The sequence below is a fragment of the Schistocerca gregaria genome, chromosome 3 (assembly GCF_023897955.1).
Source record: "Schistocerca gregaria isolate iqSchGreg1 chromosome 3, iqSchGreg1.2, whole genome shotgun sequence".
Lineage (NCBI taxonomy): Eukaryota > Metazoa > Arthropoda > Insecta > Orthoptera > Acrididae > Schistocerca > Schistocerca gregaria.
Genome location: NC_064922.1, coordinates 738203228 through 738230940, shown reverse-complemented (window position 1 = coordinate 738230940; position 27713 = coordinate 738203228). Strand labels below are relative to the sequence as shown.

At 38.3% G+C, this 27713-nt stretch overlaps 1 protein-coding gene across 2 annotated transcripts in view; it reads right to left on the bottom strand.

Moving 5' to 3' along the window:
- Window positions 1-27713, bottom strand: part of LOC126353815 (calcium and integrin-binding family member 2-like) — a 63093-nt gene that overhangs the window by 22173 nt on the left and 13207 nt on the right. For both annotated transcript variants that reach the window (XR_007565210.1, XM_050002927.1), the window contains exon 4: window positions 14973-15082. Coding sequence is in view for 1 of the 2 variants with exons in the window: in XM_050002927.1 (XP_049858884.1) it covers window positions 14973-15082 (110 nt within the window). In the remaining variant the exon portion in view is untranslated. The remainder of the gene's footprint in view (window positions 1-14972; window positions 15083-27713) is intronic.

Below are 27713 nucleotides of genomic sequence, written 5' to 3'. Positions count from 1 at the left end.
CTGTGTTCCTCTCTGTCTGCGTCACAAGGTCCTGCGATACCAAGGACACCACTTTGCTGTCTGCAAAACAGCTTGGCGTGGAAGGGCTACCTCAGTGACCCATGCAACATACTACGGCGTGCCGGCCGTGTACAGCCGCAGAGTTTTGACAACATCAGGATGCGCCAGCAGCCAACTCAGCAGCCCCCATCTCCGTTGCCTCAGTGCTGCTTGCGGGGAGCCACAGGGCAGTCCACTGTGTGATTCTTTGCTGTCATGGTTAAGGCCACATTGACAACAAGTGCCTGTGATCTGACAGCCAAATCTGTGGCCATCGCCTCGGGATGGCTCCGGCGTGTGTTGGGAGCCAACAAGACTGCTCACAGTAGCAATCCTTCGAGTGCCCGCTGCTGGCTGGCTACAGACACTGCTTTGGCCTCAGAGGGGTGAACCAGCAACTCGCTGTGGACTGGAATGCTGGCACCCTATCTGCTGCTGTGTGTAGCTGGTGGTGTGACATGCCCCACTATCCAGGAGAGCCGCCACACTTGAATCCCCTTGTTAGAAAACTGTCACCTATTTATACACAGCTGTGCACCTCTATTTTGCTAATGCACTGCTACAAGTTGTGTACTCATAACACCTAGGTAGGCCAGTGGTCCTCTTCTGCATGTACCTTGCACCATGCAAACTGCTGTGTTTACTCTTTTCAGTGGTTCTACACCCCTGTGGCCTCCATTCTAGTTCCCAAGTGCTGGTAAGCTTAACTTACTGTCAACAGTCCCACACCTGGCTTTAATTTGTGCTGCTACATGGTAGCAGGAGATGGCCACCAGATGGGAGGCAAGGAAGTGACGGGCAGAAGGGGGGGGGGGGGGGGGTTCCAGAAATAGAGCACGAGATGTGCACATTATATGTGATATACATGTAAGCAGGCAATGTCAAAGAGAAAAGGCTAGTGTATGATATTTTCCAGTGGAGTGCTACAACATTTTCTAGTAAACTGCTCTTTCATTGCTACTGAACTGATCATGCAAGAAACTTGTTACAGCACAAGGACACGGTTCAGAGTAAACAAGCAGTCTTGGCATACTATCATACTCTAAAATCTTAGGGCAGTCAGTTCACTTCTAATACAAGTGGCCTTGTTACCTTGTTACTTTTTTTGTCAGAAATTGCACTTAAATTCAACTGAACAAACATAAAGCTTACCCTTTTAACTCTAGTATCAATGCCCTTGATGGCCTTACATGCTCTCCATTTCCAAATATTTTATTGTGCTCAGTCACAATACAAGGTTAGCACTTTCCTGTTCACCATGGGCTAACTCTTACAGTAGCAAGACAAAAACGGCCCAGCCTGCCACAGTAACGGTAATGTTGTCACAAGCTGTGGGGCATGCAGTATGGTGTAGTGGTTAGTGTCACATGCTAACATCCTGAGGGTCATTTCTTCAAAACTAATCACTAAAAATTACTTGTTATTTAATATTTACAATTTATGGAAGTAACTTGAAATGTCTTATGTTTGTGAGGTTTATACTCTAGAATATTAAATGTTTGTGAAAATACCAACATTCTGAAATATTCAGTGTTGTTTAAATATTTGCATCTCTGTCCCGGAATTCAGTTTCATTCTGGCTATATGTTGGTGTTCACAGTAACTTTGTTTTCAGTGCTAAGTGTTGTATGTCAGTAGTCAGCCTGCTTTTGGACTTGTAACTGACTGTGGTTCAAAACAACATTGTTTGATGAAGACACCAAGCACATAAAAACATCTAAAGCCTGTGGCTCCAATTTATCAACATAAAATAACTTACATGGGCAATTAGTGGAATACAAACAGTACATCATTCCTAATGGCTATATATTCAGGAAACCAGTGAGTTCAAGACAGCAGTAAGTCAGCTGCACATCTGGCACACTTCAGTGTTCTCTGGAGAATTTGTTCAAAAACCAGTGGAATGGTTGAAAAGATTCAATAGAGTCACAAAATACAACAGGTGGGGTAACATGATGCATAGTTTTACTTGGATGGCTCAGTGGTTCATGGACAATGAAGAGAAGCTCAATAGCTGGCACTAATTATAGGCCAAACTGAAGAAACTGTCTGGTGACAATCAGCAGCAAGTCCATTTAATGGAAGAACAGTTGAAGAACAAGGCTCAATATCATAGGGTAAATAACAGAATCATACATACAGAACATTTTGGCGCTGTACCACAGTCTGCATCCAAATATGGTAGAAGTTGATAAAATCTCGTGCTTAATTAAATGAGTCACAGAAGACATGTACCAAGATCTTTTAGTAAAAGGACATCAAAATGGCAGAAAAATTTATCAAGTGGAGCCAGGAAATGCAACAGAAAAGAGGTGGATGAATGAGGTACAACTAACTGCTGAATGTGGTCCCTATGAGAGCTGTGGGAGACCACTATGAGCTCACCTCTCTCATTTGCCAGATAGTAACAGGAGAAATGTAGCAGAGCAGTGAATGGCAGCCATAAATGTCAGACCAAGTACACAAGAGATAGGAGCCACAAAAGTCTGGCCCATACCTCAAGATGTAATAGAGAAGTCAAAGAAGAAATTTGTTGATATTTAGAACCAATCTCCAATGCTAGTTGAATCTCCAATGGAGAATGGACTCTGCCAGCCTGGATGTAGGCCACAATCAACAGACGATAACACAGCATCAGACCAATGCAGGTATGACCAACTGCTCTGAAAAGTACAATGTCCTATAGAAGAACACATTTATAAGGCAGAGAAAATGTACTAGTATGCTTCCACTGAGGACACCATGGACAATTTGAACACAGATGTTCAGGGAGAGAAGAAAAGTGTTTGATGACTATTACAACACAATACATCAACCATCACAACAGGCCTATTCCCACCAGTCAATTTAAGTTGATTACAGTTGACTTATGGGATGAAGCCCATCACATTACCTGGGTCAAGATCAGTGTCCAGCCTGTTGTAGCCATTCTCATCTCTGTACAGATGTACCAGTCACTTGCCTAGCTGCTGACTTCAGGAAAACTCCATAGACAATAGTCAGATGTCAGGAAATCTCACTGGCATCATCATAGATGGTCATCCTCCCAGGGCACTAGCTTAGTCAAGGGGTTTCCTTTTCTGTGATGTTGGATGTTCATCATCATCAGCTAAAGAAGAGTATTTGCTGTGATATAAAAGCAGTTGTGCTGAAAGTCATAAATGGGAAACATGTCCAGTGACAGGCACACATATTCCAAGCACAAATATCAGTATCAGAACATAGCCCTTAGAATGAGATTTTCACTCTGCAGTGGAGTGTGTGCTAATACGAAACTTCCTGGCAGATTAAAACTGTGCGCCCGGCCGAGACTCGAACTCGGGACCTCTGCCGTGAAAGGAAAAGGTCCCGAGTTCGAGTCTCGGTCGGGCACACAGTTTTAATCTGCCAGAAAGTTTCATAGCCCTTAGAATTTGTCATTTTAACAGAATGTAGCCATAATGTTATTTTCAGGTGGGACTTCTTGCAAACTTCACAAGCAGTCATAGACTGTGGAAGGTCAGAGATCCATACTAAAGAAGCTGTTCCAATAAGCACTTGGAACAAAAATGACTCTGGGCTGTTGTCTGGCAAGTGCATAGGTACAGCTACACCAGTCCAGGAGTGGCAGCTTGGTGTCATGGATGAAGAAGTGTGCTCCACTGCCACAACAGATACTGCAATGGAGAAAGCTGCTGCCGAACTGCCAATAGGGTCTGGCCTGACCAAGAAACTTTGGCAAGTGATGGCCATTTGGCATAAGTTTTCTGATGCTTTCCAATGCGGAACAGAGAAACGGCAGACCATGTGGCCCATGGTAAAACACAGCACCAGCAATGGTGATCATTCACCAATTAGCCAACACTGATATAGAGTATCATCAGCTGAGCAAGAGACAGTCAGGAAGAAAGTGGAGAAGATGCTGCAAGATGACATGATTGAACCTTTAGAGAGTCTTACATCATCTTCTGTGGTCCTTGTGAAGAAGAAGGATCATAGTGTTGTTTTTATATTGACTGTTGATGACTGAATAAATTCGTGAAGAAAGATGTCTATCCAACATTGCACATTGATGACATCATAGGCTGCTTGAAAGGAGCAAAGTATATATCAGTTATGGGTATGAAGATAGGCTGTGTAACATTCACACCATCTTCATATATATGGTGGACAACCTTCTTTGATACCTTAAATTGCTATTTGGATGACACTGTCATTTTTCAAAGACATTTGGAGAACATCTGAGTGACTTGACAATTTTATTGAAATGTGTTCAGACTGCAGATCTCTGCCTGAATCCAAAAAAAAGTGTCTTTTTGCCACCCACAAAGTAAAAATCTGAGGGCACCTACTGAATGGAGATGGCATCAGTCTTGATCCAGAGAAAATACAGGTAGTCACAAAGTTTTCAACTTCTCAGCACATGTGAGAAGTTTTCTCAGAATGTGCTTGTACTACTGGCATTTCATACTGAACTTCTGTTCTGATGTTTGTCCCTTGTGAGAATTATAGCAGGGAGATGCCAAATTTTCATAGAACAAAGTGCAAGAAAAGTCATTCTATGTCTTTAAAGAAGTGCTAACAACTTCTCGGGTGTTAGCATTGTATGAAGAGAATGCCAAGACAGAACTCCATAAAAATGCTTGTGGTTGTGCAATAGGTGCAGTTCTAGCTCAAATTCGGCAAGGTACTGAAAAAGTGTTAGTTTATGCTAACAGAGAGCTCTTCAAGACTGAGATGAACTTGTCTATACAACTTAGAGAGTTCTTGCAGTTGTTTGGACCATTGGGAAGTTCCACCCATATTTATTTGGCAAACCATTCACTACTGTGACAGATCACCATTTCCTGTGCTGGCTGAAAGAACCATTGGGTTGACTGGCAAGATGGGTGCTAAAGCTTCAGGAGTATGATGATACAGTGGTATACAAAAGTTAATGGCAAACACAAGGACATTGTCTATCTTTTGAGTAATCCCCTGGCAGAACACAGTAGCACAGATGAAATCTGTGTGATCAACCCATTGAATGACATAACTGCTGATGAGAAGGAAGGTTCAGCACTGCTGAAAACTATAGAAGTCTTGAAGGAGAAGTAAACACTGAAAGGAGAATTCCAATTAATAACAGTTCCAGCTCTTCTAGAGTCAGCAATCATGAATTATTTCTATGATACTCCAATATCTTGTCACTTGGGATTTGTGAAGACTTTAGACAGGAAGAGAAATAGGTATGACTCTGGCCAGCCTCTGCCTATTTGTTAGACACTATGTGGCCCACTGCAAGTAATGCCAACAGTGGAAGCCTAGGCTGGTCACTTCTATTATCCTTCATGTAGAAGGATGTGATCTGTGCTTTTTTCCAAGAACTGGGCATGGTCCTCCCCCCCCCCCCACCCCCACCCCACCCCCCCCCCCACCCCCCACCCCAAGGGATCTGCGATACATTATAATTAGAAGAGGGGCTAACTCAGCTGCAAATTTAGTATAGCATCTGGCAGGGATTCCATTGAGGCCTGGAGCTTTGTGCAATTTTGATGATTTCAGCTGTTTCTCAACCCAATGACACTAATACATATTTCATTGATATTTTGAGTGGTACAAGGATTAAACTGGGGCTATTCTCTTGGGTTTTCCTTTGTACAGCAACATTAGAAAATGGAGTTGATCTTTTCAGCTTTTGCTTTGCTACCCTCAGTTTCAGTTCCTGTCTCATTTCACTGGGTAATGGACACTGATGCTGGTGCCGCTAACAGCCCCTACATATTAACAGAATTTGTTTAGGGTCAGTGAAAGGACAACATTTTGCTATAGTAGTCATTAAGGCTTCAGTTATTGCTCTCTTGACAGCCAAATTCATTTTACTTAGCATCTCTCTCTCTCTAAAGCCCTTTTCTTTATTGTACACCTATTGTGCAGTAATCTCTGTTTCTTTAGAAGTTTCTTTACAGTGATTATATACCATGTCCATCTAGACCCTCACACTGTATGTCTCTCCTAATATCCTTTGACCTCTAATCACTTTTTGTTGTATTTCTATGAACAAAAGACATATTCAAAGTACTGATATGTGAAAAACAGTATATAAACAATTATTTCAGTCGGCTCTGTGATTAGTACTTTTCATACCTTGGAACCTGCTTGTAATCACTGCAGCTACTTCACAACCATATAAGAAGTTTACAATCTTAGAAAATTGAGAGTAAAGTGCAGAGGAAGACTAATTTTTTACAAAACCCAATCAGAACTAATAAAATTTGATGGACCATTTCATGTCACAAAGAGCATGAGGCAGGATTACAGCTTGTGACTGCTAATCAAAGACAAGATGAAGAGTAGCAGAAAGAAGAATGACAAAGAAGAATGATTGCTTAATATCGAACTGTGGAATGACAGAAGAGTGGGAGAAGTGAAAGAATTCTCCCATCTATGAAGTGCAATTACACAGGTTGGCTGAACAAGGAAGACATTAGAAGCAGATTTTCACAGGTAAAGAAAGCTTTCTTCAACAAGAGAGCTCTGCTGATGTGGAAATGAGAAAGAAGTTCCAGAAACAGTGTGTATGGAGCACAACACCATTTGGAGGGAAACATTGACCTTGATGAATCCAGAGCAAAAGAAACCAGAAAGAAGGAAAATTAATGTTCAACATCCTGTCAACAATGAGGTCATTAGGGATGGAGCACAGGCTCAGTTTAGGTAAGTGTGGGGAAGTAAATTGGCCATTCAAAGGAACCAACTGGCATTTGTCGTAAGTGACTTTGTGAAATCATGAAAAAATAAATCTGGATGGCCAGATGGGGATCTGAACCATCATCGTCCTGAAAGTGAGTCCAGTGTGCTAACCACAGAGCCATCTTGTTTAGTGATGAAACTTGGAGCATTTTAAATGTGGTGCTATCAAAGAATGTTAAAAATTAAGTGGACTGATAAAAGTATAAAATCAAGAAATACTAAAAATATTAGTTGAGGGAGAAAGTATATTGAAGATCCTTTCCAAAAGAAGTTCTGTAACAAATCAATAATGAATTAACAGGCAGATGCAACTACAGCTAGCTACTTTTGTGAAGTATGCTAGCAAAAAGTTACAGCTAGTCTTAACTTACTGAAACTAGTAATTATGGTTAAACAATGGAAAGCCCAAGTTGGAAATATAAACAATACCTTGAAAAGGATGAATTGCTACTGACTGTAAATATGACAGATTGAGCTGCAGACAGACATGATGAAAATACTGTTACATATAAGCTTTCACCCAAAGCCTTCTTTAGAACAGAAAAACAAGCACACATCAATGTAAGCAAGCACATCTCACAAGCACATTGCTGCTATCTCAGGCCTGTCTGGCTGAAGCAACTGGAGATAATTTTGGCAAAATTAGAGGAAATGAAGACAGATAACAATAGAAAATTTAGTGCAGTTAATGGTCAGTTAACCAAAAAATTTACTTCGCTCTTTTTGAGGGAGGGGCAGATGACAGGGTGTGTGTGTGTGTGTGTGTGTGTGTGTGTGTGTGTGTGTGTGTGTGTGTGTGTTTCTTGTTCTTTTCTGTAGAAGACTTTGGCCAAAAGCTGATATATAACAGTCTTCTTGTCATGCCTGTCTGCAACTCATTGTGTCATCTTTAAGGTGAGTTGTTTCTTCTAGATTGCTTTGTACATGTTTGTTATGAGGAAACAGCTACTTTAACGAAAAGGCACTGTTTTGATTGTACTAGATACTGATAATTAGCTGTGCAAGTATCATCTGACTATAAGCATTCAGACACAAAGAATGCCACTTATGATGTGATTGAATGAGGACTCTGTTGTAAACAGAAGTTCTGAAGTAGTGGTGATGGGAAGAAGAGTCCATATGGAAGGAATCGTAGAAGTGACAACAAACTATTGTGCTGCATAATATGTTCTGCAGAAGGATATTATGATTCACCAGCAGACATTCTCTGCCTGTAATTTTCCATCACTCTATTCAACATGCTGATATAAAAGTTAAGTAGTGATTAGATTGTTCTTGGAAATTCTTGATGTTTATGTTTCATTTCCATAAATCATCATCTCTTGGAACCATTTAGATATTTCCTTCCCAATTTTTGGATTATGTTTTGACACCAGTAAACTTTTTTGCAGGAGAAAACTTTCTATGGTTGTGGTAGTCCACTTCATATGTCTCCATTTCATTAGGCATCATCTGCAATGTTTCTGATTAAATAATAAAATCCCTTCACTATTTCTATTGTAGGAATACAATGTTTAGCACATCAAAGCATTAGCATCTGTTGCATCCTGTTAAGCTTTCTTTTGTTCTCCATCTAGCAAAACTGTGTGCTAAATTTCCAGTTAGTACTCATCTAATCTAATTTCAGTTAATAAAGGAATCTTTCAAGTAGCTTAAAGCAAGAAAACCCAGTAACAAATGCTCTCAGTGATCATGATGCACAGTTATTTAGGATAAATAAGATTACATTCTCCTCAGTGATATTCAGAATAATTAATGTCTCCAGGAAAATCACTTTTAAGAATAAGTTATAAGAGAGAAACTGGGATAAGAATAGTTTACAAGAGACAACCTGAGGTGAAAATTATAGTGAACTAAACTCTGACAAAAAGTTTAATTTATTCCATGATAAATTAATACCAATTTTTGAAAATAGCTTTCCTCATAAACTAATCAGAAAGGGACACTAAACGGCCATCACTAAAGGGATTAAATCATCTCATGAATGAAAAACAAAGTTACATCTGTTGACAAGAACAAGTAAGGTGCCTGAAAGGTATTATAAACCAAATAAAATGCACATGATGTCAGAAATATGTAAACCAACAACAGACATAACTCTGTACAGGCTGCAACGAAATGAGAGACAGGATAATAGGCTACAGAACAGGATAACATCACTTTTGACTCAAATGGAAGAGCTATAAATGATCTGCCACACGTAGCAGGTATGTTTAATAATAACTTCTCAGATGTGGGGGAAAACATAAGGGCAACCAGTTAAAGAGCAAAATCAAAGCAGGATGTCGAAAATGTGACTCTCATAACATTCAGTCATATGGATGTTTCACCCATTTCTTCTGAAATTAAGAAAGTTATATATCCTCTCAAAAGTGAAAGCTCTTCTGAATTTTATTGTGTTTCCAGTAGAGCTCCAAAGACTTGTTCCCATAAAATAAGCAACGTCCTTTCTAAGACATATAATGCATCATTGGCTAAGTGTATTTTCTCCAAAGAGACTGAAATATTCCATTGTTATACACCTCCATCAGGAAGGTAATAAAAGAGATGTCAGTAACTGCTGACCAGTTTCACTGCTGGCATTGTTTTCCAAACTTTTTGACAAGGTAATGTGTTTTAGAATATTACACCACCTAAGCAACAATAATGTCCTTAGTAAATCACAGTTTGGATTCCAGAAGTGCTATGCAACTGAGAATGTCATTTACATGTTCACTCACCAATTTTTTCATGCATTAAGTAGGAAAATAGCTTCTGTTGGTATTTTCTGTGGTGTATCTAAGGCATCTGATTAAGTGAATCACACTATTCTCCTAGAAAAACTGATGGTATAGTCAATGAATGGATAATGTCATATCTAACAAAAAAAAATTAAGAAATTTGTACTTAATAATTCTACCAATGTAATTAATGAACATTCTTCTGAATGAGGAAGAACAGGGATTACTTATAGGTTTCCCTAAGGCTCAACATTAAGTCCATTGTCATTTCCATATGTAAATAAATAAGATTACAATCTCCTCAGTGGTATTCAGAATAATTAATGTCTCCAGGAAAATCACTTTTAAGAATAAGTTATAAGAGAGAAACTGGTATAAGAATAGTTTACGAGAGACAACCTGAGGTGAAAATTATAGTGAACTAAACACTGACAAAAAGTTTAATTTATTCCATGATAAATTAATAAATGATTAGCACAAATGAGTTCTTTTTGCATATGACACTACTATTGTAATCAGTCCAGAAATGTGCAACAACAAGAGAACCAGTAAATAATGTTCTTAAAAATATTACTGAATGATTTTCTGCAAATGGTTTCACTCTCAATTTCAACAACACAATATATATAGTTCTGCACATCTAGAGCTACTACAACAATTTTAAGTGGAAACCTTTAAATTGGTTTCCATACTGATCAGAATTTAAATTGAAAAAAAAAAATTGGGGACTTCTAAAACAATGTAGTTAAGCCACATAAGCACTTCTGACCATTGTAAAACTTGTGGGGAAACAAATCAGTAAATTAATAGTTTTGCATATTTTCATTTGATAACATCATGTGAAATAATGTTTTGGGCAATCAACTTTAAGAAAGAAGTTCCTCATTGCTCAAAAATGTGCTGCAAGAATAATATGTGGTCCTCACCCATGAAGATCTTGCAGACATCTGTTTAAAGAGTTAGGGATAGTGAACTGTGCTTCATAGCATATTTATTCCCCCATGAAGTTTATTGTAAATAATCCTTAACTGTTGAAAAAAATGATGTATGTTATTATAATAATGTTCTTGTTATGTTTTCCAGTCTGAAGACTGGTTTGTAGCCGGTCTCCATGTTACTCTATTCTGTGATAACCTCTTCATCTCCACATGTCTAATGCAGTCTACACCCTTCTGTATCTGCTTACGGTATTCATTTCTCTGACTTTTACCCCCGCCCACACATACACGCTTCTCTACAATACTAAATGGTAGAATGTCTCAGAGTGTACCCTACTAACAGATCCCTTCTTTTAGTCAAAGTTTGCACAAATTTCTTGACTCCCCAATTCTGTTCACTTCCTCCTTGTTAGTTGTGTGACCTACCCATCCAATCTTCAGCATTCTTCTGCAGCACCACATTTCAAAAGCCTCTATTGTCTTCTTTTCTAAATTGTTCATTGTCCAAGTTTCACTTCCATGCATGACTACACACACTCCAGACAAATACTTCAGAAAATACTATCCAGTGTTAAAAATTTTCTCTTCTTCAGAAATGTTTCTTTTCACTGCCACTCACCATTTTATGTCCTGTATATTTTGACTATCATCAGTTATTTTGCTACCCAAATAGCAAAACAAATCTACTGCGTTTAGTGTCTCATTTTCTAAATCTATATCCTTCAGCATTGCTTGATTCAGTTCAACTACATTCCATTATCCTTGTTTTACTTTTGGTATTGTTCACATTATGTCCTCCTTTCAAGACATTGTCCATTCTGTTCAACTGCTCTCCAAAGTTCTTTTATGTCTCTGACAGAAATACAATGTCATTAGCAAACCTCAAAGTTTTTATTTCTTCTCCCTGGACTTTAATGCCTACTCCAAATTTATGTTAGATTTCCTTTACTACTTTCTCAATGCACAGATTGAACAACATTGAGGACAGGCTACAACCCTGTCTTACTCCCTTTTCAGCCACTGCTTCACTTACATGCCTTCAACTTTTATAACTGCTGTCTGGTTTTAAAAAAATTGAAAATAACCTTTGCTCCTTGTATTTTTCTGTAGCTACTACAGAATTTCAAAGATGGTATTCAAGTCAAGATCATCAAAAGCTTTTTGTAATTCTAGAAATGATACAAACATAGGTTTTCCATTCATTGACCTATCTTTTAAGATACGTTGAATTGTCAGTACTGCCTCACATGTTCCTTCATTTCTCCAGAATCCAAACTGATCTTCTCTGAGATTGGTTTCTACTCATCTTCATGTACATCCTCTTCCACTTCTATAATATAGCCTCCAACTTCATTTCCCATGTATAGACACTATATACTTGTTCTACCTTTCAACTTTCCCTTCTTTGCTTAGGACTGGTTTCCCGTCTGAGCTCTTGATATTCATACAGCTGATTCTCTTTTCTCCAAAGGCCTCTTTAATTTTCCTGTAGGCAGTATCTATATTTCTCCAAGTGAAATATGTTTTTAAATCCTTACATTTGTCCTCTAGCAGTTTCTGCTTAACTATTTGCACTTATTGTCAATTTCACTTTTTAGGGATTTATATTTATTCCCTTTGCCTGCTTCATTTGCTGGATGTTCATATTTACTCATTCAAACAATTAAATTCAATATATCCTGTGTTATCCAAGGACTTCTACCAGGCCTTGGCCTTGTACCTGTTTGGTCCTCTGCTGCCTTCACTATTTCACCTCTCAAAACTTTGTCTTCTACTATACGCCTTTCCCCTGTGCTTGTCAATCATTACCTAATGCTCTCTCTGAAACTCTGGTTCTTTCAACTTATCAGGGTCCCATCTTCTTAATTTCCTACTGTTATGCAATTTTTTAGTTTTAATCTATAGTTCATAACTATACCCGAAGTTAGTTGAATACAAACTGAAAAAGTTTCTTCTTGACAACTGATCCTGTTCCACAAAAGAAATACAGTTTTTGTAATGTGTAAAAGGTGGTAAGTAGGAATTACTAATTCATATCTATAGTTAAAAAAAATTATTTAAAAATGCTTTTAAATGGTCAACATGTAACCTTTCAGCATGTAACCATATTTACAAATGAACATGGTATACAGGTATAGTGTCAGTTCTTTCAGACACAATTGAGTCAACCTGCAGCTGTGTGTATATAAAGAAATTTCTTACTTTTTGTGCAATGGGGCATTGAAATTCAGTAACAGATGAAAATTTGTGCTTGAGTGCGATTCGAAACTGGATTTTCTGCTTTATGTGAGTGGTCAACTTAATCGCTTTGGCTGTCTGAGAATGACTCGCATCCAATTCAAATGTCCACGTGAGAGGTTGGACATCATTGTGCAAATGCACTGAAAGATTTATATGCCATCGGGCACATATATTTCACATAGGTATCTGTGGCAGTGTCATTGGGATGATTTTGATTGCAAAACATAGTCACTTAGAGAGACCTTGAATGTCTTGGAGTTTGTATCTCAAGTTTAGTGCTGACTTACTTGCAAATCCATACTCTGTATTTAATGCATAATTCTATAGTGTTCAATAAATCCAGTACATTCATTAGCATCAGTATACACATATTTTTTACTGTGGCTAAAATTTCCTTGTTATGTTTATAAACTACAGAAGCAAACTGAAAAATATTTAAAAATACAGTGTTATTATAGTATCAAAAATTTTAACAAAGAAGAAGACATGTATCTATACATTTCTGTAGGTGTACAAATGCATTCATTGATGAAATATCAGTGTATCAACCAAATGATCACATATGGCATGCCATGTAATAATGAAGATTCTAATCTACTCTACTGAGATCATATTCTCCTGTAGCTTTGTGTTTCACTTTAGGAATGGAGCTGTTGAATGATGCTTTTGAAAAATTTTCTATAAGTAAAACAGGCACATGTTGTGCAATATAATCATGAAGATGCCAAGTTCTTGCATGCCCCATCACATTCAAAAACAGAAAAAAATGAGTAGGTACTGATTGTCAACAAATCAAAACACTATCGAACAGGTTGTCACTTTTGTTTTAATTTTTTAGGTTGTTAAATTTCAGCAACAGGTAGTGCTGAATGGACATTGCTTAGGAGTTTTTGAATGAAATCCACAACAATTCACAATTCCACAAATAGGTTTAACATCAGTTTAAGGGTAAGATGAGAAATTAAAATCCAGCCTTACCAAAGAAAGCTTTTTGAAAAGACATGAAATAAAGGAAAAGCTCAATGATTTCAAGTGATCATGAATAAATTGATGACTGCTGTCTGCAATTTCAATAGGGCAATGCTTCATGAGTTCGCCATGATGTATAGCCAATATTTCTATGCTATCTGCATGAAGCAATCAGAATTAAAAAATGAAATGATTATATAGCATTATTAGCTAGGAGACTCTGCCTGGGATTGTTGGTTGCCTAGTGCCACTTCACCGACTTGCTAATCTTTGTGATGATCACTTGAAATAATTAGAGCCACACAAACAACTGGTCAGTCAGTGAATAAAATCTCCATTCCAAGCAGGAATCAAACAAGGACCTCGTGATCTAAATGCAGAAATGCAAATCACTAGACCATGAGCTGCAGAGATCTGACTAAAATGCCTGGACTTAAGGTGAAACAATTAATGATAGTTACACTGCTCACATTTCACTGCTTCTTGTTCATGAATTTTTGGATGAACAAAAAAATGTAAGAAAAGAAATAAAATCTAATGTTGTGGTATTGCACCACTCATACTCTTTAGGTATGGCACTCCATGACTCCTTCCTATTTCTGGAGCTACACAGAACAATAGAAGGACAATGTGGCATTCACATGGAAAAGACAAAGAATCAGTAAATATCTAAACAAAATACTTCTTGTTCATGAATGCATGAGACACAGAAGTGCATCAAAGATTGAAAATATACTGTCACAAAAGTATTTTCTTTGATGAGTGTTAGCCTGAAGTGGAGAAATTTAATATCAATGAACAAAGCTGGATTTTTACATAAAAATGAAAATTCTATGTATTTCTTGATCATACTTTGTACATATCAGTAATCTGCACATTATATGATAATGATAATGGAAAATTCTGTGTGGAATTCAAACAACAGGATGAGTGAAGACAACTACACACAGTGTAGAGAAAACTGGGCACTGGGCAACAGACAGCCACATAAATAAGAAGTTTAACGCGTTAACAGAAACTTCCTTTGGTTCTTGGTAGAACAAGCACCAGTTTTCTTTTCATTTATTATAAGAAGTTTAACATAGTACACTGCACGAAGATGCAGAGCTCCCCCCCCCCCTCCCCCCCCCCCTCCCCCCCCCATCCACCCCCCCCCCTTGAACATACATGTACAGGTATAATTTTTAACTTCTTGCTTATGAGTATATGCCTAAATACTACTCAATGCTATTTAAAACTATTGTTCTGTTTACATACACCAAAATTCATTGAGTGCTTTCAGTTGATTGTGTTTGATGGGACTAAGAAATCAAACATTCAGCACCTGATGTTAAGTAAATAAAACAGTACTTACATTATTTGCTACAGTTTCCAAATCTCTGAATTCCAGAGTATTGATACCTGTTAATCTTCTTGCGACATTAATTAGATCTGATTTCTTGAGGAAAGTGTCACCATCAAAGTCTGAAATAAACATCGGTGTGATTTAAAAACCAAAATATAAGGGACAATCAAAAAGTTTCAGTTTGAAGGCTATGATGGGACCTCCTCCTCTAGCATTACTTTTCCTCAACCTTAGTTGTCGATACCAGTAATATTTTTCATATTTTGGACAGGTCAATATTATCTCAGCTGCTTTTCTGAAATATTTCATATAATTTTATACACAATATGTTATATTTTAAGATAAAATTTGTGAAAAGAAATTACTTTATTTTCGATGTTACAATCAATAAGTACTAGCTCTGAATGTAGAGTTAAAATTGTTCTTTTTAGGAACATTTGAAATTATGAATTATTTGGCACACTTAAAATTTATACCATTAATTACGCAATATAGTGTTGTTTACTATGTTTATTTCTGGATTCATTTATGAAACAATAATTGAAATTAACAGAAATTCATTTGTCAAGAAAAACTGTAAACCCTCTGGAATATGGTTATAACTAGACCGCAGATTTTCGGTAAAAACCTATTTTGTTCCTGAGTTCCTATCTGCATAAAAATTTGTACTTATGCATTTCATGACTATTTACATTTAATAGCGTTAATTCTATAGGACCTAAAAAAGCCTATTTCGACGTTAGTGCCTATTTTGGCTTTAATATCCTAAAGAAGTGCCTATTTCATCATATAAGACAGTGCATCCAAGTTTTTCCACACTATTCTGCCCAGCGTGCAGCAAGGTGGCTAGTTGATATGTGCTCATGCTACGTATTTGCCTAACACTTCAGTCTTTTTTTATTTTTTATATTGCTATCCCTGTTAATACCAAATACTCTTTATAGGTGTTTTATTATTCATATTAAAAAATAGATCACGGGTCTTTAGGTTAAAACCTATTTTTGTCCTAAGCTCCAATTTGCATATAAGTTGGTGCTTACACGTTTCATGACTAACTAAACTGAATACCGTTAGTTCTATAGGACCTAAAATTGCGTATTTAGACGTTGACGCCTAATTTTGCCTATTTCGGCATCAAAATCCTAAAAAGTACCTATTTCGTTAATCTGACATAGAGTTCTTGTGTTTTCAAAGATTAGAAACAGGAAGTAAACTTAGGGTTTTACGTCTCATCGAAGGCGAAGTTCATTAGAGACTGTTTACAATTCCTTTGCTTGCCTTACTACCAACAGCACTCGGCACGGGTGAATGGTCATCCATCCAAGTACGCGCCGAGCGCGACAGTGCTTAACTTCGGTGAGCGAATGGGAACCGGTCAAAGATTTGAGTTACACATTAGAATTGAACGTGGGAGTACTAAATGTTATATTTGAAAATATTTCGTTCGTAGGATTCTGGCCAGCTGTGTATTTTCACAAACAAACGGTTTCATAGGCCTTAAGCTGAGCACGGAGTAAAAAATCACAATGTTAATCGTAGACGCCCTCTATAGCTAAATTACTGCCATTCACGCATCTTCTCGCTGCTGTCTACAGGCGGTCCTATCAAACTACTCTGTTTCGTGAAAGGTATTATACGTGAATTTTCCGGTTTGAAAAATAATTTGCCAGTAGTGAGACGTTTTCATCTGAAGCACCGGTAGATTCCATTCGCTTGTTCAGAAGGGGGCGGCCATCTCTCAGGTGCCATATGTCCAGCAACGATTACCGTACTTCCCCTACCGCTCCCATGCACCGCAGTAAAATTAAAAAAAAAATCTAGTTTCTGTGTGAGATTACTACGCCATGCTGAAAACAACTAGTTCAAAGTCTTATCATATAAGGCAGTGGCTGCAAGATTTTCCGCATTAGCCTATACAACAGGTGGGAAAATTATTTTCTACCTAGCATGCAACAAAGTTTTTGATGTTTTTCTTAGACTTCTTATTTTCCTGTCACTTAGGATTATTTTTTATCGCCATCCTGTAGTAATATGAAATACTCTTTATATGCGATTCTAACTGCATTTCCCTTTTCTCTCGTATTAGGTTTCGAGTGTTAAGAAATCTCACTTAACTCAGCATGCAGATGGAATTGCACATATAGCTAATGTTGAATGAAAGTCAAAATTGAAGCAAACTATTTTAACCAATAAATCTGGTGAATCCTCTGAAAAAAAGAAGTTCTGCAGTGATTTGAGTCATGCACTTGTGGCAGCAAATATCCGCTTTCGGAAACTAGAAAACCCTATTTTCAGAGGTTATCTTGAGAAGTACTGCCATCAGTCTATTCCTGCAGAGTCAACTTTATAAGAATTATGCGGATTCAGCTTACAATGCTGCATTGCACACAATCCGAGATGATGTTGGAGAATCTTGCACATTGAGTTCTGTGGATGAAACTACTGTCAGTCTTGGCCGTTACATTGGAAACCTCATTATTGGTAAGCTAGGTCCAGATGCTCCAGCCAGGACTCATTTGATTTACTCAAAACAGCTTGCAAAAACTAACTAACAAACAATAGCACAGTTTGTGAACAATGGGCTTAAGGTGCTATACCCAAACGGAGTGAATGAGAATAAGGTGTTTCTGGCCGTCACTGATGCTGATGCATATATGATTGCACCATTTCAACTATTGAAAGTATTCAACCCATTGATGCTGCACTTAACTTGTGTAGTGCATGGGATCAACCACATAGCAGAGGAAGTAAGGCTAAAATTTCCTAAAGTAAATAAAAAAGTAATATCTATGGCGAAGAAAATTTTTGTTAATGCACCATCAAGAATACAGGCATTCAAAGAACAGCTTCCAGATGTCCCATAGCTGCCAGAGCCTGTTGTCACCCGCTGGGGCATGTGGCTGATAGCAGCAGAATACTATAGTACGCATCTCTCAGCTGTCCGGAAGGTATATACCGGAGGATGCTGCATCCGTAACTGCAGCAATGGTGTTACTCAAAAATTCTTCTTTAAAACGGGACTTATCTTACATTAGGGCCCACTACACATTTATGGCAAGAATAAGTTCACAATTAGAAGGCTCAGGGAGACCTATCTACGACAATATTTCTTTGCTTGAAGAATTCAAAATGAAAATTAATGAAGCGCCAGGTGAAGCAGGGGGAAAAGTACGGGCAAAAATGCAAACGGTTTTGCAGAAGAACAATGGCCTGAAGTAGTTGTGTGCAGCTGCTGACATACTTAGTGGACAAGCCGGCACTCCTGACTGCAGCATTCCTGTCCAATATGTGCCGAAAATGAAGTACGCCCCTGTCATATCTGTTGATGTAGAACGTTCTTTACCAGCGTATAAATTGATTCTGACAGACAAGCACCACAGTTTTTCTCTAGAAAACCTAGAAAAGATTTTGGTTATTTATTGTGAAGCCAACTATGGTCAGAATATGTGGAACTACGAGTGTATTAATTAAACCATTGCCACATCTTTTTTTACGGAGATCTTTATCTTGCAGGAACTCAAAAATATTTGGAGTTATGTTCAACATTAATGTTGTAGATTGCTGTGCTCTGTAACTGTGTAAATATTCATTCTCCTTGTTTTAATGACTAATAAGATGTTCATACTGTCAACACTGTGTATTTTAATTTATTTTTATTTTATCTGCATCATTTTTATTAGAGCCTATTTTAGGTTTTATATAGCCTAAATGAACTTCTGAAGGAGCCTATTTTAGGTGCCTAAAACACACTTTTTTATGACCTAAAAATCCGTGGTCTAGTTATAACCACAGAGTGAAGTAGTAGTAAGCATGCCTCTGAGGTGTTTGGATGTATTTTTGTATTTTGGGTGAAAAATGTAATTTCAGCTTTGTTAATGTGAAAATTAAAAAGACTATGATATACTAAAATGTGACAAAATATACTAACATAAAAACAAAAATTCTGCAACAACAATCTTCAAAATTACTTAGATCAATTCAACCATGAGGACATAAAATGTAAGAATTTCGGCTTCATGAATCAGACCCCTAGACAAGAAGAACTGGAGCCAACTCTACAAGAAAAGATAAGTAAACTAAAAAAGTTTGTTGCAATCTTACTCTTCTCAAATCTTTCGGAAAGACTTTGCTTATTGTAGATAGTAGCAGGAAATAGGAAGGAAGGGGGAGATTACAAATGGGGGCTCATCCAGAATTAATTGACTAATAATGGAGTTTTATTTGTTGCATTAAGTGCTTTATTTTGTTGATTTTTTAATTTTATGTACAAATAAATTTTTGATCACATGGTGCAAAAAGCAACAATGTACTACCAATAATTATGGACCAGATAGAATGAAAGTGAAGAGGACTTTACAATTGCAACCAGGGGCATCAAAAACGAAAGATAAGCAGAAACTATTTGTGAAGTTAATTTGTTTGTGGACTCATGTGCTTGTTTACAAAATGAATAAGGATGAAAGCAAAAGTTTGCTAGAAATGAAAGCTGCAGTGAAATCACAGTCTGTAGTGAAACAGTAAAAACTGATATTTTGCTATTAATTTTAGCAAAACTAGAGGATATGAAGACCGATAAAAATAGCAAATTTAGGGCAGTTAATGAGTTAACTGAAATAAGAACTGAAAACAATAGCAAAATGGACAGAGTACAAGATCAGATAGATCAACTCATTGATCAAGTTTCAGAGTTAACAAATGGGTTGTCAGAGGGGTTAAAAAGTGTGAATGAAAAAGTTAATATTTTAGAAAATAAATTTATTGTTTTGGAGAATGAATTTGTAGCTGAGTCAGTGAAACAATCAAAGAATGTTGATGACATCAGAGTTGAACAGAAGGCCCCAGCAGAAAAAAAGCAACAAAATATTTTATCAGTTTAAAACAAAAAATTTTAAATGTAGCAAAAACATGCAAACTGATGTAACTATTTTAGATCAAAAAATTTCAGCAGTTCAGGAAATTTATATTCACAGAAATAAGTGTCAAACAATGTTATTTTGTGGTCCAAAACTCCTATCAAAAGTTTTCCATCAGATAATTTACATCCAGTGGATTTTCTGCACCACTGTAGTGAGCTTTGTGTCACACATGAATGACAATCAAAAAGCATAATTTGTTCAAAGATTTCTTGAAGGCAAAGCTCTGTAATGGGTAAACATAAATTTAAGTCAGTGGGAAACATATCAAAGCTTCAAGAAAAGTTTTTTAAGTAAAATTTGGTCGGAAGCTGAACAGAGGAGAATCAAAACTGAATTTTTGAATTGTCCTAATTATAGGAATAGGGATGGTACTTTGAAAGAATTTTGTAAGAACCTACTTAAAAATTAGCACATCTTGACAAACCATTTGACAAAATGACCTTGACTGACGCACTTGACAGGAGATTACCAGAAAGGTTGCATTGAGACTTAGTAACGGACCAGACAATTGTCTTGAACCATTTTTACAATATGTTGACAGGCTGGCTAGAGGAGTAGAAAGAAGCAAGTATCTCAATAATAGGCATGATAGAAATCACAATGGGAGTAATCACAGAAACAAATATAATGGTGACTTCTATCCAGATCATAAGTGTGAATAAAGGTAGAAATTTTGAACATCAGCAGGATAGAAATAATGGGAACAACCATGGGCATTTTAATAGAAGAAACAATCATAGAAATAACTACTCAGGAAATGGCAGTCTGCCTCAATGAATGTCCACAGTTTTGGGTGAGCAAACATAACAAGCACAGGACACCAAGTTACAATTGCTATTAGACAATAATAGCAGTGTTAATGATATGTATTTGAAGTTGAACAGAAGGAATATCAGATTTCTCATTTATGTTTTGATCAAAAGTTTTGGGATATTATGTTTAATTATATTGATGTAGGTGCTAATCAAAAACCAGAATGTGAGGGTAGTGAGAATTTTGATGCAGCATGTACTAATGATTTCTTCTCTTGGGCAGAAAACAGTGTTATTCATGTATGTAAATCAGGTGATGGTTGCATGGGATCTGAACTAGGTGGTAGTTTTGTTGTAGATGTGAATGAGAACTGTGAAGTAACTGAGGTTGGTAAGTCTGAGACTGGTGGCGTATTCCAAATTAATGTAGGTGACGTAAGTAGCTTTGATGGAGATGAGATTTCGGTTGTCAGTGACGTCGTTAATGAAGTCATTTTGAAGAAATGTGACGATGATGATATTGATGATGATGATGATGATGATGATTATGATGATGATGAGTATCAGGTATTTGTGGAGTTTAAGAATAATGAAGTTTCAGAATTAGTTGTAAATGATGTTGACAATATTGCTAAGGTAAGTGATATATGTGATGTTATAAGTGAGGGTCATGGAGAACCAGTCCAGTCCAAACAGTTTTTCATTAATGTCATACAGAGTAAAGATTCAAACAGTAAAGATAAGGTATCTGTGAGTCTGGAGTATAAAGATGAAAACTTCTTGAAGTTTGTTTGGGACCAGATTGATGTTAACATGGATACAGGTGCATTCTGGAATAAGTTAGCTATGGTTAGTCAGACTTGTATACCAATTGGTGGAATTGAATGAAATAGATTCTAAGCAGAAAGTGCAATTTTGTCAGCAATGTGTTTTGTATTCCTTCTGTAACAAGTGATGTTACTTGTGCCATGGAATCTATTCATTGTGTTCAATATTTATCCACAAAATGAGTAATTCAAGTAATGTTATGATACCTATAAAATTGATAAAACCTTGTGAAGACAGTATGCATGTAGCATTTGTTGAAATTGAAAGTGATCTTTTGCATGAAGTGTCTGACAACAGAGAGGATGATTTAGATTTTGGATGTCCTTACATTAAAATTAAGACAGAACAGTGGAAGGGATCTGTTTGATTGATACAGGGAGCCCAGTTTATGGTACATCTCAAAAATTTAGAGACAAGATCAATTACAGTAAGAACTTTGTGGAAATGCCCATTGTAGGTGTAAACATATGAGGATCTACAGGTAAACAAAGCAAACTGGTAAAATCCGAGGTACTTTTAACTTTCATTAGAGAAGACAAGACCTTTGAATATGGGTGTCCAAGTCGCATGTAATACCTTTGTTTTGCCAAGCTCTTTGCAGCAGTCTGTGGATGCGTGCGAAAGTTTACACACATGGACAGAGAATCACGAACATATCTACTGTATATGAGTGCTTCTGAGTAATAAAATAGTGTTTATTACATGTGGTATAGAGTGCATCATTGGATTCGGCAGTCCTAAAGCACTAAAACCCATACTGGTGACTCCGAATTTTGTTCGCGAGTGCTACAATGAACTTTTCTACCATTGAGCAGTACACAATGAATTGCTTGCCACCTGCTACACCGCACATGTGCCAACTAAGTCTCCCAATGGATGCATCAGCATGGTTTTCCAATTATCCACCTTGTGTTCGCAATAGTTCAATGCAGTTCCCGAACACACCTACTAGCAGTACTCAACAAAACAGTGCTTCTGCATTCCCACAGCAACATGTGCTGGCATCAGCTATGAACAATAACTTCCCATTATTGGACGTGATTTAACAGTCATGTGGCAATGTTCTGTATCAACAGAACGTTTTCATGCACAAAACTTAAAATTCAAACATTTTACGTCGAGTATGAAATTTCCACGTGTTCTGAGTGCTCAACAGTGGCCAACACAATGTGCTCAAGCCCCAGTGACTATGTTTATGGGTTTCCCAAGTGCCGATGTGAACTTTCCACCCAAAGCAGTGGCAGTACAAATTGAGCCAGATGCTCAAGACAGGAAATTTCATATTTATCGCAGATTTCCACAGTCTGCACCAGATCCCCCTCCTCCCCCCCCCCCTCCCCTCCCCCTCCCCCCCCTCCCCAATCTGCGTCCACTTTACAAGTGTTTCCAACAGCACAACTCACCATTCCATTGTGTCTAGCTTGTGTGTTTAACAAACATTAGATGATTTTATTGATTTTAATGCACCTATAGGGGAGGGGCCTGGAAAATGTACTCCATCGTTCTCCGCACATTGGTCAACTTCGGTTGAGTCTACCACACCAGTCCATTCCACACCTGCTGGCATTACTCCGTCAAATGGAAGATTCATTGATTTCTCGACCAAGGTTGAGCCAGATGCCGCTACCGTACCGCAGGCCACTAACAGTGTTGGAAGCTGGTACACCGCTACTGCACCCGAGCCAATTATGCTGCAGAACTATGGACAGGGAGTGGCTGTTTCTAATAAGTAGTTATGTCAAGCCTTCCCCATCCATTGGTCGAAGCTACCACCCCTTCGCAAGGACCACCCAAGCACATGGTTTGCCTTGGTCGACCACATCCTGCAGCTCCACGGCATCACAGATGACAATTTAAAGTTCCATTGACTACTGTGTCACTTCCATGATGAAATGGGCCTGATCTGTGATATTTTGGCTTCGCCTCCCCACTACGGATAAATATGCATTCGCTCGATGCACCATCCTCAAGCAGCTATCCACATCAACAGAGGAAGCTATCTGCCTCATCAGTCACGAGTTGCTGGGTTCCAGAACCATGTCACAGCTCTGGCATCACCTCCATGCAATGATAGACACACATCACATGCCAGATGTTACATTTTGGTCCATATGGTTGGTCAAACATCCTCTGGAAGTTCAAATTGCTGCCGTAACTCCTCTCACACCAGCACTACTGCAGCGCTGCCACTGAAGGAACCTACAAGGGAGACCCACTCCACTGCCACTTCAACCCCAGCCAGCAAGATAGACAACACCACGCGCCATTCCAGTTAGTGTTACTTCCATTCCTGCTTTGGTGGTGTGTGGTGTGGCTAAGAAGTGTCATTCTCCATGCACATTCCAAAGCTAATAACGTGCTACAGGCCGCGTTGCACTGCACAGATGCTTCACCGCACGCACCAGGATGCTTGTATGTGAAAGACACAGTGTCTTGCCTTTCATTTCTTGTCGACATGGGGGCCGAGGTTAGTGTGATACCTTTGTCCGTAGGTATTAAATTCGAGCATCAGCCTTGCCCCTCTGCTTTGAGCCACTAATAAGTCCCTGATTCAGTCTCATGGAATAACTAATTTAAGCCTTAAACTGCAGGACATTACCACCCCCTTACAGTGGACTTTCATTATCGCGGAGGGGGTGGAACCCGGCTCAGGGTAGATTTTCTCTTAGCCCACGCACTGTCACTGAACCTACAATAAGGTACACTAACCATTAACTCGATAGACCATACCACCAGTTTAGGTATTTCTTCCCTCTCATCTGAGAGTGCCACTCTATTGAGTGAGCTAGCTGAAACCGCTGTTGCAGTGCTCTCTCTTAGATCACACAATGACGAACTTCAATACAGCAATAAAGCCCTTCACTTACGCATTGCCACCATAGAAGCCAAGCTCACAGACGCTTGTAAGCAGGTCACCCAGCTGTCACACATGGCCACGCCCCCAACCCCCGCACTGCTTCCTCGCACCTGTCGCCGATGCCGTGTGACGTTTCTACTGTGCTGGGCAGAAGCTGTACCTGTGACGCTAGCAAGTACCCCACCGAGCTCTACAACAAGGACCACCAGTGGATCACCGCCACTGCTGCTGACCCACCGGCTTTGGACACACAAGCGTGTTCATTACAGGTTAGTCATAGTGCATCGGGTGTGGGTCCATCATCCCCATCGGTGTTTGCGATCAGCAATGGTACTGTCCACAGAATCAATACCACAGAAGGCCCACCGGTACGTGCAAAGGCTAGGCATTTAAATCCGGAAAAACTTAAACACTCCAAAGCTATTATTCATGAACTTTTGGATAATAAGACTATTCGCCCTTTTGGTCTTCACCCATTCATTTGGTGCCCAAGAAAGATGACAATTTCCACCTCTGCGATAATTATCGGACACTTAATACCAGAACAATTCTAGATAATTATCCCATCCCAAATATTCAAGACTTTGCTTCCCAACTGCACAGGGCACAAATTTTCAGTGTAATAGACTGTCACAAGGGGTATCATCAACTGCCAATGCACATCTGTATTTTGTATAGTATTGTTCACCCTATATGTGAGTATATATATATTATGTATTTTTTGACGAAATCCATGCAATGTACTTTGTCTCTGGATGAATAAACTACTACTACTAATAGTCTCTGGGAGAACTGCCCGATACCCCCCCCCCCCCCCCCCCCCCCCAGTCAGACCCGATCCCCTGCTACATCAGCCTCGCATGAGCCATCTACTGACAGTCCGTGGATGAGTGACACCCATTCCTGCACTTGTGACGTTACCCACTCCCAGTCATGTGACATTGCTGGAGGTTCGTGTGACATTCCCATACAGAGTGATGCGAGTGATGACTCCCCCTCCTACAGGCAGCCCCCCCCCCCCCACCTCTCCCCTGTTAGGATTCAGTGACGATCAGGGGCCAGCCTCGGAATGGGTGATGTTGCCACCAAAAACACGCGTGGAGAGCCTGTCAACCTGTATGCAGGAGTGGTAGTGAATGTCAACACAGATTTTATTTGTGGCTCTAAAGTGCTTTTTGTTCTGCAGCCAGACAATGTGTGTATCTTCTACGAACAAGTCAGCTCCCCTAATGACAACTTAACCCACATTCACCTTCTCCAGTCTGTCCCCTTGCCCATTGCTTTTGACCCACCAATGGTCAAAGTACTGCATACCGCAACAGGCCTTCAGGTCCACTACCATGGCCCCTCACAACCCACCGTCCCCTCCCCACATCCCTCAACTGCTGTATGCGGATTCACCCGGTCAGGCAGGACCATCCGCCCCCCTCGCTGGCTTGAAGACTACAATTAGTAATGTAATGTAAGGTATTGTTTTGGTTTAAACACCCTCTCCCTCCCCCCTGGGTGTTTCCTTTACATATTTATATTTTGTGCTCCACACTCTTGAGGGGCGGGGGGCTAATTTGGCGACTATCGACCAAGTCGCGTGTAATATCTTTGTTTTTCCAAGCTCTTTGCTGCAGTCTGTGGCCACGCACGAAAGTTTACACACTTGGACAGAGAATCACGAATGTATCTACTGTGTATGTGTGCTTCTGAGTAATAAATAGTGTTTATAACATGTAATATAGTGTGCATCATTGGATTCAGTAGTCCTACAACACTAAAATCTATAATGCTACTAAATGTCTAGTAATAAATTTCTTATTTTAGAATGCTATTAGTGTTAAATATTATTATTATTATTATTATTATTATTATTATTATTCCTGTCTAGTCTGCAGAGAATAATTAAATATATTTGTCATGAACTCTTTTGGGAAAAGTCATGGTGTTGTGGTAAATTCAGTGAAGACTCGTTTTATTCATGTGTACTGTACATATTAGGAATCTTATCTTAAAGTTTCATATGTATAAATCGAATCCATATATATGTTAAACACAAAATTCTTATGTCAGTACATTGTGGATTATGGTCCATATATCATTTTGTAGGCGTTTATCGAATGGTGCGTCAGTATGGTCCAACTTGTCTTGTTTTTGTAGATAATTTTTTCTAATCTGCTAATTGCTAAGTATATGTTACTTTGCGACATCTTTAGTATATCTGCGAATATTACCTTACTAGTTCTTTTTTCGTTGCAGTTAGCACTGTTTATTAACGTACCATATAAATATGAACAATTTTTAATCTCTTCTGACGTGAACCCTGTATACTTATTTTTTCAATATAGTTAGGCAAAACATATGCTGAGTGATATGAGGGAGGTATTGAACAACATTCTTAGTACACAAAACAATGTTTGAAGATTTGATGTGAAAGCTAGACAGGAAGTAACCTATGTGTTGGAGCATGCGAAGAGAAATCTAGGGAGGAAACTGAAAGATGTGGATGGATCCACTCCCGTACTCCTGTATGGCTGCACCCTTGTTGGTCCAGTCAACTTACAAGAGATCATAGGTGCTGGGTAATGCACTCAAGCATTCGTCAACTACATCACTCTTCTGACTGAAATTTGTAAATTGTTAGCTAAGAAATTATCTTATAGGAAGAATTCGTGGAACTATTTAGAAAAGTAGTCACTGCTGTTATTCCACACAAATATATGTTTTTTCAAGTAGGGCGTTTAACTTCCCAATACATTATGTAACTTTAAACAGTGCTGTGGAAGGTTGATGTTCTATAACTGTTGATTTGTTATGTTCAGCACAGAAATGTGTAAACTTAAAAAGTTCAAGAGTATATTATATGAACCATGTTGTAAATAATTATCAGAATCTAATAAATTTAGGTACTATTAGGTTAGTAGTCATCCATTTTTTTTATCAATTGTAAATCATTCTTCTAGACTTCTATTTACATAGGTTACTTTGTGTGTACAGTTAGCAAATGGTGTGGGAGACATTTACGGTTGTGATCATACATCGAGTATAGACTGTTAACAAGAGGAATACATTTCTGATTTCACACACTGATTTTGGTGCTCAAGCTACTTGATTATGTTATCATTCAAAGCTATTTATGATTCTGATTACCTTGTGATGAATCAAGCTGGGATATGTTTACATCCCCTCTTGTTTTGCTGTCTGCCTCCTTAAATTAATTTTTTTATGTCTGACTAATTGTGATTAACATATGTGAGTATAATCTGCATTTTCATGAAAGAGAAAGGTTGGCCTTCAGTTTTAAAGAATATAACACCAGATCTAATTGTGTGCTTAGTTTTATGTATGTAACGGATTTTCTAATTTATTTTGACTATTAGTAGTTAGTATCTTTTATTATAGGGTGAAA